This window comes from Gymnoscopelus microlampas (assembly GCF_963454915.1).
Source record: "Gymnoscopelus microlampas genome assembly, chromosome: 18".
NCBI lineage: Eukaryota > Metazoa > Chordata > Actinopteri > Myctophiformes > Myctophidae > Gymnoscopelus > Gymnoscopelus microlampas.
In genome coordinates this window covers 35,801,323-35,814,006 of record NC_139955.1, presented here as the reverse complement: position 1 = coordinate 35,814,006, position 12,684 = coordinate 35,801,323, and the positions used below count along the sequence as shown (strand labels likewise).

The window sequence follows — 12,684 nt, the reverse complement described above, 5'->3', positions numbered from 1 at the left end:
AAGTATGACCCATGGTGATACAGTGGTTAAAATACTGCACTTGAAAATGAGAGACTGTGAAGGTTGTTGGTTCAAATCCACTTTTTGTAAGATCTCATACTTTTGTAAGACTTACCAGGACCAAGATTCAAATCCACAAGCTTCAGCTTGTGAAGCCCCTCCTTTTCTCTTGCCCCACCAGGCATTTCACACTTATGCAACTTCAAGGTCATATTTGAGGTTGAAGAGAGAGAAGTCAAAAGATGAAAATCCACAGCTAACACCTCTCCTCTTGACAGAATGATCTACAATGAATCCACACTTATGATCAGTGTTTTTTGGGCCAGTGTTCCCTATCCAATATCCAGGTCCAAATAAAATGTAAGCTGTATATTCTCAGTTAAGAATTACTTTCTCAGTTAAATCTTCCATGCCAGTGTGGCTCAAGCGATAAATCTGAGGTTTATGAACATAAGGTTGAGGGTTCAAAACTGCTGAAGAACCTTTTTCACTCTCAATCAAATTCTGAAAGGTGGGTTGAGTGTTACATTCTCAGTTGCATCTTCTGTACCAGTGTGGCTCAAAAAATAAATCTGAGGTTTATAAACTAAAGGTTTAGGATTCAAATCTCATAAAGAACATTTTTCACTCTCCATCTAAATTCTAAAAGGTGGGTTAAGTATTACATTCTCAGGTGTGTCCTCTATGCCAGTGTGGCTTAAGCGATAAAATAGGGGATTTATAAACCAAAGGTTCAGGGTTCAAAGCTCAACTAAAACAAAAAGACAACTCAAACAACTAAAACAACTATCAAATCAAACTGATGATGCAATACAAAAAAAAATTGAACGTGCCCTAATAAAAATCTAAAACTAAAAATGGCGACAGAAAAAATAATAACTCAAATAATAATACCATAATAAAAAAAAGATAGTTAAATAAAAAGCTTTACTTAATATGTAAATTTCTTAAGCTCCTCCCCCTGGAGGTGGGCTCTATCCATGCCCCTCCATCTCCTACCGGAGCTAAAAGAGACAAAAATAAAATGCTTAAATAATCAATAATGAGTAAATTTCTTAAGCTCCTCCCTCTCCTACCAGAGCTAAAAGAGAGCTTGAGGAGGGAGTTGGGCTGCCTCCATACTCCTCGCCTTACAAAGACCAAAAATAAAGATTTACCGGGACCAAGATTCAACCCCCCAACCAATGGCTTGTGAAGCCTATGCTTTTCTCTTACACCACCACTGCTCGAGGTAATATTCGAGGTTTAAGGTAGAGGTGGCAGCTCTCCCCCTGACAGAATAACTGAATCTATTAGATTCACCTACTGATGATCAGGGTTCATTATGACACAACTGAGATTTAGGTTATTGTTTAAAACCATCTGTTGGAACAGAGGGATGTTTAATGTCATAACAATTCATATCCGTTATTGCCATATCTTATCGTCTTTTATTCGTTTTAGACCATCACATTACAACCATTTTATTTAACTACAGTACCATATGAATAGACCAATTATTTGTTTACCAACATTGAGACTGGATGCACAGGTGATTGTTTCACGCAATCAATTCTCAACCTGTTGTTTTGGGGTGTGCTGGTTTCAGCGCACCCCAACCCCCTCTTGTGTGTTGGCTAGTGAGGCGCATCCTAGCGAGACCTGATAGAATGGGTTTCATTGCGCGCATACTGGTTGCACGCATACTGGTTCTTATCAGTGTGACGTCGTCTGTTAAGGGGTCTATAGTTGCCAGTGTACCCGAAAGTAAGTTACTCATCTGCCTAAGCCTTTTTTCACATGCATACACTGCATTGCTATTGCGTTCAAATGGCAGTGTAGCCATAAAGGTGTGAAAAGGTTTCTACAAAGAATTAATTAAAATACATTAAAATAGCCTACTATATATCTGGAGAATGAAACACCACAAGGAACAAGCAGTTAGGAATCCTTACAAATTCTACTGAGAAATAGCCCATCTCCCAGGTTAATTTCAAAATACTGAGAAACTTGTATGAATAATACTAACAATATATGAATTTAACATGACTATGCTGGAGGCCATAAATAATACATTTGAGGAAGGAAGCCCCTGGCCATATAAAATCTGACCTCATGCTACGATTGGGCCCCGGGCCAGACTTTGGAACAGAACAGAACAGAGGATGAGCAGTGTGGGGTGGGAGTCTCTTGACAAGGATTCTGACACCAGGATACTGACACCAGCATCAAAAGCAAGTACTCCAGTACTTCAACTCAAGTACACATTTCACTTGGGGGGGGGGGAAGAGAGAGAGAGAGAGAGAGAGAGAGAGAGAGAGAGAGAGAGAGAGAGAGAGAGAGAGAGAGAGAGAGAGAGAGAGAGAGAGAGAGAGAGAGAGAGAGAGAGAGAGAGAGAGAGAGAGAGAGAGAGAGAGAGAGAGAGAGAGAGAGAGAGAGAGAGAGAGAGAGAGAGAGAGAGAGAGAGAGAGAGTTTTAGAAGTGGAAATACAGTACTAATAAAGCACATGTCATTAACTAGAACTGCCTACTTGACTATACACCACCATTTTTCGAGAGGGAAGGTCCTTTTTAACAATGCACAGGTTATTTTAACCAAGCCGAGTATGGACATTAATTCAGAAAGGCTCTTTATTATTTTGCCTTCTGTTCAGAGTGTATAACCTTTAAAAAGAGACATTAAAGGTAGGGTATGTGATATTTTTTCATTAAAATAAGTGTTAAATAGATCTATATTCGTATAGTACTCATTGCTAGTGTTCAGTAACAGGGCTCTTTTTTTTTCAAAACAAAAATTCACACATGTATTATGTGTGTGTGCGTGTTATAAGCACGGGAAGGATATTTGAATACTTAGGGAAAACACACACACGCACACACACACACACACACACACACACACACACACACACACACACACACACACACACACACACACACACACACACACAGTTTGTATTACCATACTTGTGAGGACACAAGCCCACTATCAGGATAGTGTTCCAACTTGATTCTGTACTTGAACTTGAATTATTGATGGAACAGACTGCATTCTCTTTTAGTAGTCTACAGAGGTGTACAGCTCCTGTAGTTCTCCTATTTTGCTATTGATTAGATCAAAAATGCTGCAGCGGTTCCTTTGATCATTATCTCTTTACAAAATAAATGCGTTTGTGAACGTGATGTTTAATCGCGTTCACTGCCTGAGCAGTGCTGTGTCAAGTGTCCACTTGTGACTGACGGGAGCGGAGATTGCAGCAGAGCAGAGCGCGGCCCAGTATAGTTTGCTGTGTGGTCATGTTAAGAGCTTCAACAGCAATAATCAGCGAACCTCTCAACACCTGCGCATTGATTTATGACTGATGTTGTTTTATTTCTCTCTTAAAGAGGGTAATTAGAGCGCTGTCTCCACACAGCACTTTGATGAAAGCTAGATTTTAAAACGCAAATACTGAACACTGGAGCCTGCCGGTCACAATGCAGGACAGTGTCTCAATTTGTGGGACGGCGCACACGTCAAAAGCCATGGAAATGAGGGACTGTGCAAAGCAGGACGTCTGGTCACCGCTAACTGTTTATGATTGAATTGTTAGCCTCATAGTATTAAGCTGTAGAGTAAAAAAGTTCCAAAAGCTGGATTTTAACCAACAACCTTGAAACAGTGATTAAGCTCCTGCACCACAGAGGCATCGAAGATATTTGTGACAATTTAATGGCTCCATAGGATTTTGATAACTATGAAATCACAACACATGTTGCAAGCTTGTAGATCTGCAAATTTTATAAATGAATCCTAATTCATTAGACTGTGCAATAATGTAATATTGTGTGTGAGGCATGTACCTCACCACTGTACCACCGTGGTTCACTTCATTTAATCAGTTCTTATGTACGCTCTTCAGTTAAAGATTAGAGCCAGATACAAACTTGGAAAAACATTGTTGGATTTGAACCAAGAATGTTCTGTTAACAAAACACTGACTTTTCTCCTATGCTATAGGTACTGTGTGTGTGTGTGTGTGTGTGTGTGTGTGTGTGTGTGTGTGTGTGTGTGTGTGTGTGTGTGTGTGTGTGTGTGTGTGTGTGTGTGTGTGTGTGTGTGTGTGTGTGTGTGTGTGTGTGTGTGTGTGTGTGCGTGCGTTTGTGCGTGCGTGCGTGCGTGCGTGCGTGCGTGCCTTGTAGAGCCTCCATGAGGCCGATGTGGGTTGGCAGTTCTTCCTTGGCCTACAGTGAGTGTGTGTGCGAGGTTTTGATCACATGACTACTAGAGATATGCCTGGTAAACCACCCCCGGAAAACAGTCTCCAGCCGGCCTGGCAGAAACAAAAAATGTAAATCAAAACATTTAGATTTTTGAACCTGGTCCCTATTTATTTGTTTTATATCTATGTAAAAATGTTAATGACAACGTCAGTAAGCTTTTAAACAATGTGGACAGGAGTCTGTGAATGAGTGTGAGGGACATTCACTCTTCTAGGCAGTATGCCAGCCCCATAGGCTAAACCAGGGGTTTTCTAACCTTTTTATGTCATGGACCCCCATGGTCAATGACATTTGATATGGAGGTCGTGGACAGCTCAGAACCTAGTCAATATAATCACAGAAAACATTTATGATGTCACTTCAAGGTTGTAATCATTTTGCTGCAGGCTACACACATGGTCATGATGAAACTGTGACATTTTATCCAATGATGACATAATTTAACAATTTCATCCTGATAAAGTGTATAAGGGCTATTAACAATCTGCCATATGTTGGAAAACGAATCCATCACGGTCACTGCTCAAATCATGTCTGGAAAATCTAGTTTGGTGGAAATTGGCATGGGTTATATGGAGAGTTACATAATTATTCTGAGAATCCAGGAAAAAGACATTTGATTGTACGACCTATGGTTCGTAGAGTTGTAGACCAAAAACGTAGAGCGGGCCGGTATAGCACCACCATGAAAGCTGATTAGAAAAATTGGGGTTGAGTTAGGCTACTTCCTTGGCCAAAAGGCATGAGAAATTTGGCACTGATTGGTGCAGCACTTTGTGAGATTAGCCCTGAACACACACATAGACACACAGACAGGGGAGAAAACACCTCCCCTTCGGCCTGGTGGAGATTAAAAAAAAACTTAGTGAGTCTGGAGAGAAAGCAAGGCTTGCAGAGTTGAGATGGCCTGTAGCTCAATGAAATGGGACATAAGGTACTGTAGATGCACTTTGCTACTTTAGAGGAAAGGTATGATGAATAAAATACAACCAATAAAGTAGAAGAGAGAAAGTAACCAAAGTAATCAGTAATCAAGCGTCTTGCTTGATTACTGTAATTTGTGGTGACAGCGAGAAAAGAAGGGCTAATGTTAATTGCAGACTCAGGTCACTAAGTAGAGGGAGGAGTCCTTTGAGTGAGTGATAATAGCGTAGTAAAATAGACTGGATGAAAGGAGCACAAGAAGAAAGTGGTGCAAAGATTGAGAGCCCAGCAGAGGAAAAATAATTAAACGAAAAACTAATTCATGCAAAACGCTTTGGTTTCGAGCTGATAGAATTCAAGGTGTCAGCTTGAACTTTCACTCCATTACCGTGTCCTGTCGGTCTCCAGTTCTTTGTTTCACTGCTTAAAGAAACACTCCAACGAACACTCGTACATGTTTTTCTCCCCCCCTGTATGAGTGGAGCAGGCAAGGAACAAAGGAAAGACGCAAGTTCCTTTCCTCTCAGGATCAAAATTGCTGTGTCTTTTCCTTGGAAAGCAAATCTGCCTTTGTAGACTGCGGCGATGCATCAGAGTCCCTATCCTGTCCTCAAAAGTCCCCGCAGAGACCTCCGTTTCACCGAAACAGAACTTATTTACATCTTGAATATTTACAGTGTTTTCTTTTGGAAACTGCCAGCTGGTGAATCACATTATCTGCCTTCCAATTGTGGCTTCAGAACCGCCCCAAGCTATGTCAACGTCTCTCCCCGCGCAATCCTGCTGCGTGCATTGCAACACTTGCCAGTCTCCATCTCCCACTCCCTCTCTCCTTTCCTCCATTTAATAAAAGTGTAAAAAGCAGTATTTTGACGGCCGATCTGTTAAAGCTGTTGGAACAAAATGGCATTTTTTTCCTCCTTTTTCTTTTGTTGCGGTTGTGTGGCTGTGTAGGACTGCTTGGCTTTGTGCCATCAACTACCACATTGATTAAACTCTGAAAGGCGAAAATGGCTGCTATCTGAGTGTCGTGATGAATACGAGCAGCAATTTTCCTTTTCATGATGAATAATAATGTTTTATCCTGACAGCCCAAAGATGATTCAGAGGCCAACGGTTCGGAGCCGTCCACCCTGTCCTCTCCCGTATCGGGGGGAGGACACCACGGAGAGGCAGCCAGCAGAGAGACCACAGACACTGAAGCAGCAGGTCAGTGACAAGTGGTGGCCAGGCCCCACAAGTGGGCCCCCAGATATTGGCAAAACAGATTGTAATGATAAAATAACATTAATAATTAAAAAACTCCCATTGATCCAAGGTGTAACACAATCGATTGATTGATCATTAAAATGATGCTCTGAAAATGTACGTGGCCCACTCATCTGCCCACTTAACACGGCAGCCGATAGGCTGTGGACTTTAAGTTAAGTCCACACATGCGAGAAACTTGCACCGCTTGACCTTGACTAAATAAATAAAAAATCACAAACACTCCCAGACCCATGGGAAACATGTTATAGCTTCTAACACATTTTCTTTTCTCAGCTCACACCCTTCAGGTGTGAACTAATGCTTCTGCACGTGTGCGTGCGTGTGTGTGTGCCCGTGTGTGTGTGTCACAGGAGATGACATGGAGCATGAACAGGATACAGTGCTGCAGCTTCAGGAGGTGATCGAACAACTGAGGAACGTCTTCCCTTCAGAGCCAGGTAAGCCTCCATGGATCCCTGCAGTGTTTGGCGGATGCTTTTTCCAAAGCCTTCTCTACATGGTTGTTTTCAAAGTGTTGTGCATGCAGAGGAAAGACCCCAGGAATCTCACGTAGTCCAGTGAAAATTACTTGATTTTACACATGTAAAATCGTTCATTGGCATTGGCTTGTTCCACAACCATGTGGAACAAGCACAGGAGCTCCTGAACAGAGTGGAGTCAGAGTGTGCCAAGGTTCGGAACATCCACCTAAAACAACAACAGGAGGCACTTTTCTGAAGGAAGTCAAGGACTTCAAGTACTGGGGCTCATGGGTCAACTCAACCGAGCAAGATCTTAAAGTGAGGAAGGCATTTGCATGGAGGGCCCTGGCCTGTGTATGGAACTCCAACCTCCCCCGACAAATCAAACTCAGTTTTTTATTTGCAACGGTAGAGTCTGTTCTCCTATATGGCAGTGAATGCTGGAACCTGAAACCAACCCTGCAGAAGTCTCTAGACAGGTGCTACACCAGAATGTTGCGTTCAGTACTTAACATCAGCAACAGTGCACATGTTACCAGCATGAATCTGTCTGAGGGAATACCAAGGGTGAGCGAGAAAATAGCAGCCAGGAGAATGTGACTAGCAGGACATTGCCAAAGACATCAAGAGCTGCATCATCAGCCCGTAGCACTTGCCCTAGCCTTGACGACCTTGCAGGATTATGCAAAGGCTAAAATGTAACTTAGATAGCATGTAATGTAGACAGATGCCAGGTCATTGTTGGCCTGGCATACTATAGTGTGTAGAGTTTCAATGTAGGCTGATGATAGGGTCTTGGTTTACGTATGTATTAGTTATTATTAGATTATTGGTTTACTTATGTATTAAGTTATTATTAGATTACAATTTTTATGCATTTGATGTCAATTATGATGTATCATGATGTTTTATCTTGTGTCCTTGCTTACTATATACTATACTATAAGTCGGGAACCAACACACGGGCACCGGTCACAAGGTCGTCCCACATTAAAGGGATAGTTAAACCCAAAATGTCTTTTCTTTCTATCGATTAGTCACCCCATGGAGACTTGAATTCATGGATACTTTTTTTGTTTTTGTCGCATTCCTAAGCCAATAATTTGATGACCGGCAGCGGTTCCGGTAGGATACACAAAGAGTCTCCTTTGTGTCTTCTACCGAAACCGCTGCCTGCCGGTCCGCTGGTCATCAAATTATTGGCTTAGGAATGCAACAAAAACAAAAAAATATCCATGAATTCAAGTCTCCATGGGGTGACTAATCGATAGAAAAAAAGGCCAGATGTATGGAGAACCAGGATGACTGGAAACGACAATGGAGGGCTCGTCTGAGGACGACCTAGAGAGAGAGTGACATAAAATTGAAGAGGCTCTTATAACAGCCCCAGTCTCAGAAAGTGATATGATTGTAGTCTGAAATCCTATGTTAGCAGTGTGTTTCGAAAAACATGTGCAAACCAATCCCATAAGCTTTACTAAGCACCCTTAAATGTGATGCAACTTTTGAAAATCGGCATCCACAGAAAAGATTGGAAAGCTTTAGGTTTAAGAGCCAATTTCCCAAGGAAAGCTTGAAACGCCAAGGAAAAATAAAACTTTGAATACTATAACTTAGTAGCTCACTTCAATAAGTGGATGGTTACAGTAAATCCACCACAGCGTACTAGAGGAATAAGATATTTTTTAAATATCAATTGTGGAGTTTACATTGTGTTACATATATTTAAGAAATCGAAGCCCACTCCCAATGCCACCTGAACTACACACATCTCACATCTTCTCCTGAAAGTTTTGCAGCCATGTTCGTGTAAGGGAGAAAAACATAATCTCTCTCTTTTCTGCTCCCTTTCCTTTTAGGCACCACGTCGCTCATCTAACTCCAGGTGTGCCCTGAAGAGCAGAGTGATGCCTGATGAGAGACCTGAAGGCAGGGGCTCCATATGGCTGAGGTCAACGCCACAGTACACAAGGCACTATAACCACTACAGTAGCTGACTTACCCAGACCCAGCTCTGAGCTGGAACTCTGTGCACTAATGGCCTTTTTCATGCTAACAGCTGAAGGTTAACGCTAACGGCCGTTTTGCGAGGTGGTGCTAGCTAGCTAACTTGGTTAACCTTAGTGGCACAGCCTGACAATGTCTTAACCAGCCAAATATGACTAACATTAGCAGCCCGTCAGGGAGAGACTAAAGTTAAATGACAAATGTAGTGCCCAGCCAAGACACTGTGCTAACCAGCGTCTGTAGTTGTCTCGAGGTGAGAAGCTTTATATCCGTACACAGCACAAAATTGGACCTTCCATGAAAAGGACTTTAACAATGCAAAACGGAATGAGAAGCATATCCCTTTGTTCTGTCAGAATGCCAGTAACTGGAGTGTCTGTGATTGGTTTTTGTTTCGAATGTTTTATCAGTCTTGCATTCTTGTTTTGTTTTAGTTTTCTTGACATGAGTAGGAGCAGTGTTCTAGCTCACCGGCATTAACTGCATTTATTCCGCTTGTGCTTGGGTATGCAGAGCAATGCAGATTGTCAGGGATTCGACGAGACCCACAGCCAAGCTTATTTCCTCTGTGGGACTGACACATCATCAGTTAAAACTGTTATTTATTTAAGACAGCCAAAGTGCCCGCTAGCACAGCGCCTCTATATACACACACACAAACACACACTTCCTCTCTAATCTTTGCAAACTGCCTGTCATTCACCTTATTGTCTCAAGTGAGCACTCGTGTAGAAACACACGCACATGTACAGATGCAGACACACACGCGCCCCACACCACCCATCATACGCACAGCCTAACACACTATTATGTTCTCTGCACGATCAATATCACATGCCCAGTGTACTGCACAGCATCAATATGAACTCTCATGCACATCTGTGGAGATGAAGAAGCACCAGTGGTGATTTTGCGGCTCCTTGGCTCACAGGCCTCAGAGGCACGGGCTCAATGTGGAGCCAATTTGTACTGTAGCTCAGTGGGTTCTCGTACGCCGATAAATGTCAGTATGCAGGCGGCCACTGCGGGCTCTTAGTGTTCCCCCGCTGTGCTCTGTGATGGGGACGCTGCCCCAGAGCATCAGAGCTGCCAGGCTGAGGCTCTCTGTCTCTCGCTCTCTTTCTCTCTCTCCCAATTCTAAGCACTACAGCCAGGGGTACAAAAGAAAGGCACAGCGCATCAGCGGCATAATGTGGTGCTATATATTCATCCCATAATCTCCTCCTCCTACATGTACATTTAAAATGAACAGTTATTTAGCTACTGAATAACACCACTGATTCTGAATGCCTCGTCAACCTTTTTTTCCACACTTAATTGCTTTTCGCTTTCTAGTTTTGACCTGTGGTCAAAACTAGCTTGGTCTTCTTCATACCCGGGTCACATTCTTTACAAAACATTATTCTATTCTATTAAAAGCCAAGGACACTTAAGAATCGTGAATTACAGTTGTTTGTGTGTGGCAGCCAGGATAACTCTGAGCATGTAAAAATGGACAAAAATGTAATTGTGTTAAATTAACACAATATTTTACTGTGTGGTATTGAGTGGTAGGTCATTTCTTTATTACCAGTGTTTATGCAAATATTTTTTAAGCCCGGCCCAAAGGGTTCAGCTGTTTTACAGCCTTTGTCTGTATGTACATACAAAGTATGCCCAAATATGGAGTATTTGGCCAAATATAGAGATGTCAGAGTACTGCAGATCGCCCATCTTTTTACAGATTACTTCTGAAGGGGTCAGCTTTCCCAAATATGGGCTCCAGCAGAGCCTCCAAGTACTGACTGCACAGGCAAGCTACACTGTCTTTAACCGCTGACACCGCTTGAGTAATTTCAAAGCATGCATGTGAACACCCACAAGAAGGTTTTTTCACTCACGGCAGTCTGAGTCAGAAAGACGGGGTGAAAAAACAACCACTGGGTTTTCCGGTTGATGGCCAGACCTCGACACCTGTCAGAAAGGGTTAGAAAGGGTCAGGGCAAATAAGGCTTTGGTGAGTGAAACCACAGTACTGGAGCTGCTCAGAGGGAATAAAATATCTGAAAGTCAAGAGAAGAAAAGACTCCATTTACCACTCCAGGCAGGGTTTTTTGTATATTGAGGACGGGAGGGTGGGGGGGTCCACTTTGATGTGCTTGCCACAGCAGATTTTCTGAAACAAAGACCTTTAAAAAGAAAAGTGAGCTGCTCCGTGCTTTTCTCAGTCATCGTATGGCGCTCATGTCCCAGGGAAAACACACAGGTATGCAGTCATGAACTCTTTGACCACTTAAACCCTATATATGTGGACCAGGGTCTATACTAGTTCCCCGGACCAAATCTCTTCACCAGAAATAGGCGATCTACAAGCTCACAACACTATTTATGCAGAACATCTGCCTATTATGACATGCCCAGGATAGGGATGCTAGAGTTCATGTAGTTAACACATGCTAACCTTGTAGCCAGCCTTCATTATTATAACAACCCCCCCCCACACCCACACCCACACCCACACACACACACACACACACACACACACACAGTTGGTATCATCCTCCACAGTGCTCACTGCCTGTTAGTTGTGATACAGTTGCTAGGGAACCGTCCCCAAGGACGCGGCAGCACAGGTTCTTCGAGACGTGAAGGTGGCACTCTGTTCGTAATGGGAATGCTAATAACCATATGGGAAGCAAGAGAGCACAGGGTTTCCACTCAGACACTCCCCACACGCCCCCTCAACCCCCACACACTGTCCCCCTGCTGCTGCTCCAGCTTGTAGATCGGCTATTTTCGGCACACAACACCCTCGTACGACTGGGTATTAATGCAATATAAATATAAGCTTGCCGCTGCTTAGCAGGCAAAGACAGTCATTATCTGCAAACATCTGTTGACGCCCACTCTGTCCAGCGGTGCTGGAAGGACACTTTGAGATCTCAGAAGTTAGAACAAAGAGGAGCTGTTTGGGAACTTAACAGTCACAAACAAGGAAGCATGATTTACCCATAGAAATGTCTCTTTATTGTCATTCATACATGTCACACAATTAGTTATCAGCCCCTCCTCGATTTGCACTTGTGGCTCCTCCACGTGCTTGCTGCTTTCTCGGCCCTCCGTGGGTGTGCAGCATGATGTAAGACCGACAGATGGTGGAAAAAGATGAGAAAACGCTCCCCATAGGGGGTTTGCACGTTGACACTCGTCTCACTTATTTTTAGGCCATTTTGAGATTGGTCCAGAGGAGAGGCAGATAGGGAAAATAGCAGAGGGCAGAGAACGTGATCGGACCAGGTGGCCCCTCGGCGGACATCCAAACCAAAGGTCTTTGCTGCCCACACCTCTCACTGCTTATGTGATCATCATAGAGTCATCTATTGCTCTGTCTACAGTGCACTGTACCTGTATAAAGTGTGCGTGGTAGGGTAGGTCGCTGCCAGCTCTGCGGATGGCTCCCTGTATTTCCCACTGCCTTCCAGTTCCGCCCTTACACACACACACACACACACGCAGACAGTCACACATAAATACACACGTACCCTGCTCTCCGTAGCGTGACTGGAGCTGTGATTGTAGAGAATCTGTCTGGAGAGACAGCAGTCACTGCAGAGGAGACATCTCTATGGGGATCTCTATTTTATATGCCCCTGAAACACAGCCTTCTTTACCGCATGTATTAGGTCGGCCCCCACTAATGGCTCATCTCGTACCTCCCCCCCCCGTTTTGTCATAGACCTCTCTGTACGGTATCATGTGTCAGGACACACAAACGAGAACGAGTGCGCTTGTTTGTTGT

At 43.3% G+C, this 12,684-nt stretch overlaps 1 protein-coding gene across 2 annotated transcripts in view; it reads left to right on the top strand.

Annotated features, from left to right (window-relative positions):
- The window catches only part of drp2 (dystrophin related protein 2), a 174,134-nt gene extending 165,244 nt beyond the window's left edge, over positions 1-8,890 (top strand). For both annotated transcript variants that reach the window (XM_084041078.1, XM_084041077.1), the window contains 3 exons: positions 6,258-6,375; positions 6,789-6,875; positions 8,759-8,890. In XM_084041078.1, coding sequence (XP_083897204.1) covers positions 6,258-6,375; positions 6,789-6,875; positions 8,759-8,778 — 225 coding nt within the window. In that variant the 3' untranslated portion in view covers positions 8,779-8,890. The remainder of the gene's footprint in view (positions 1-6,257; positions 6,376-6,788; positions 6,876-8,758) is intronic.
- The last annotated feature ends 3,794 nt before the right edge of the window (positions 8,891-12,684 follow it).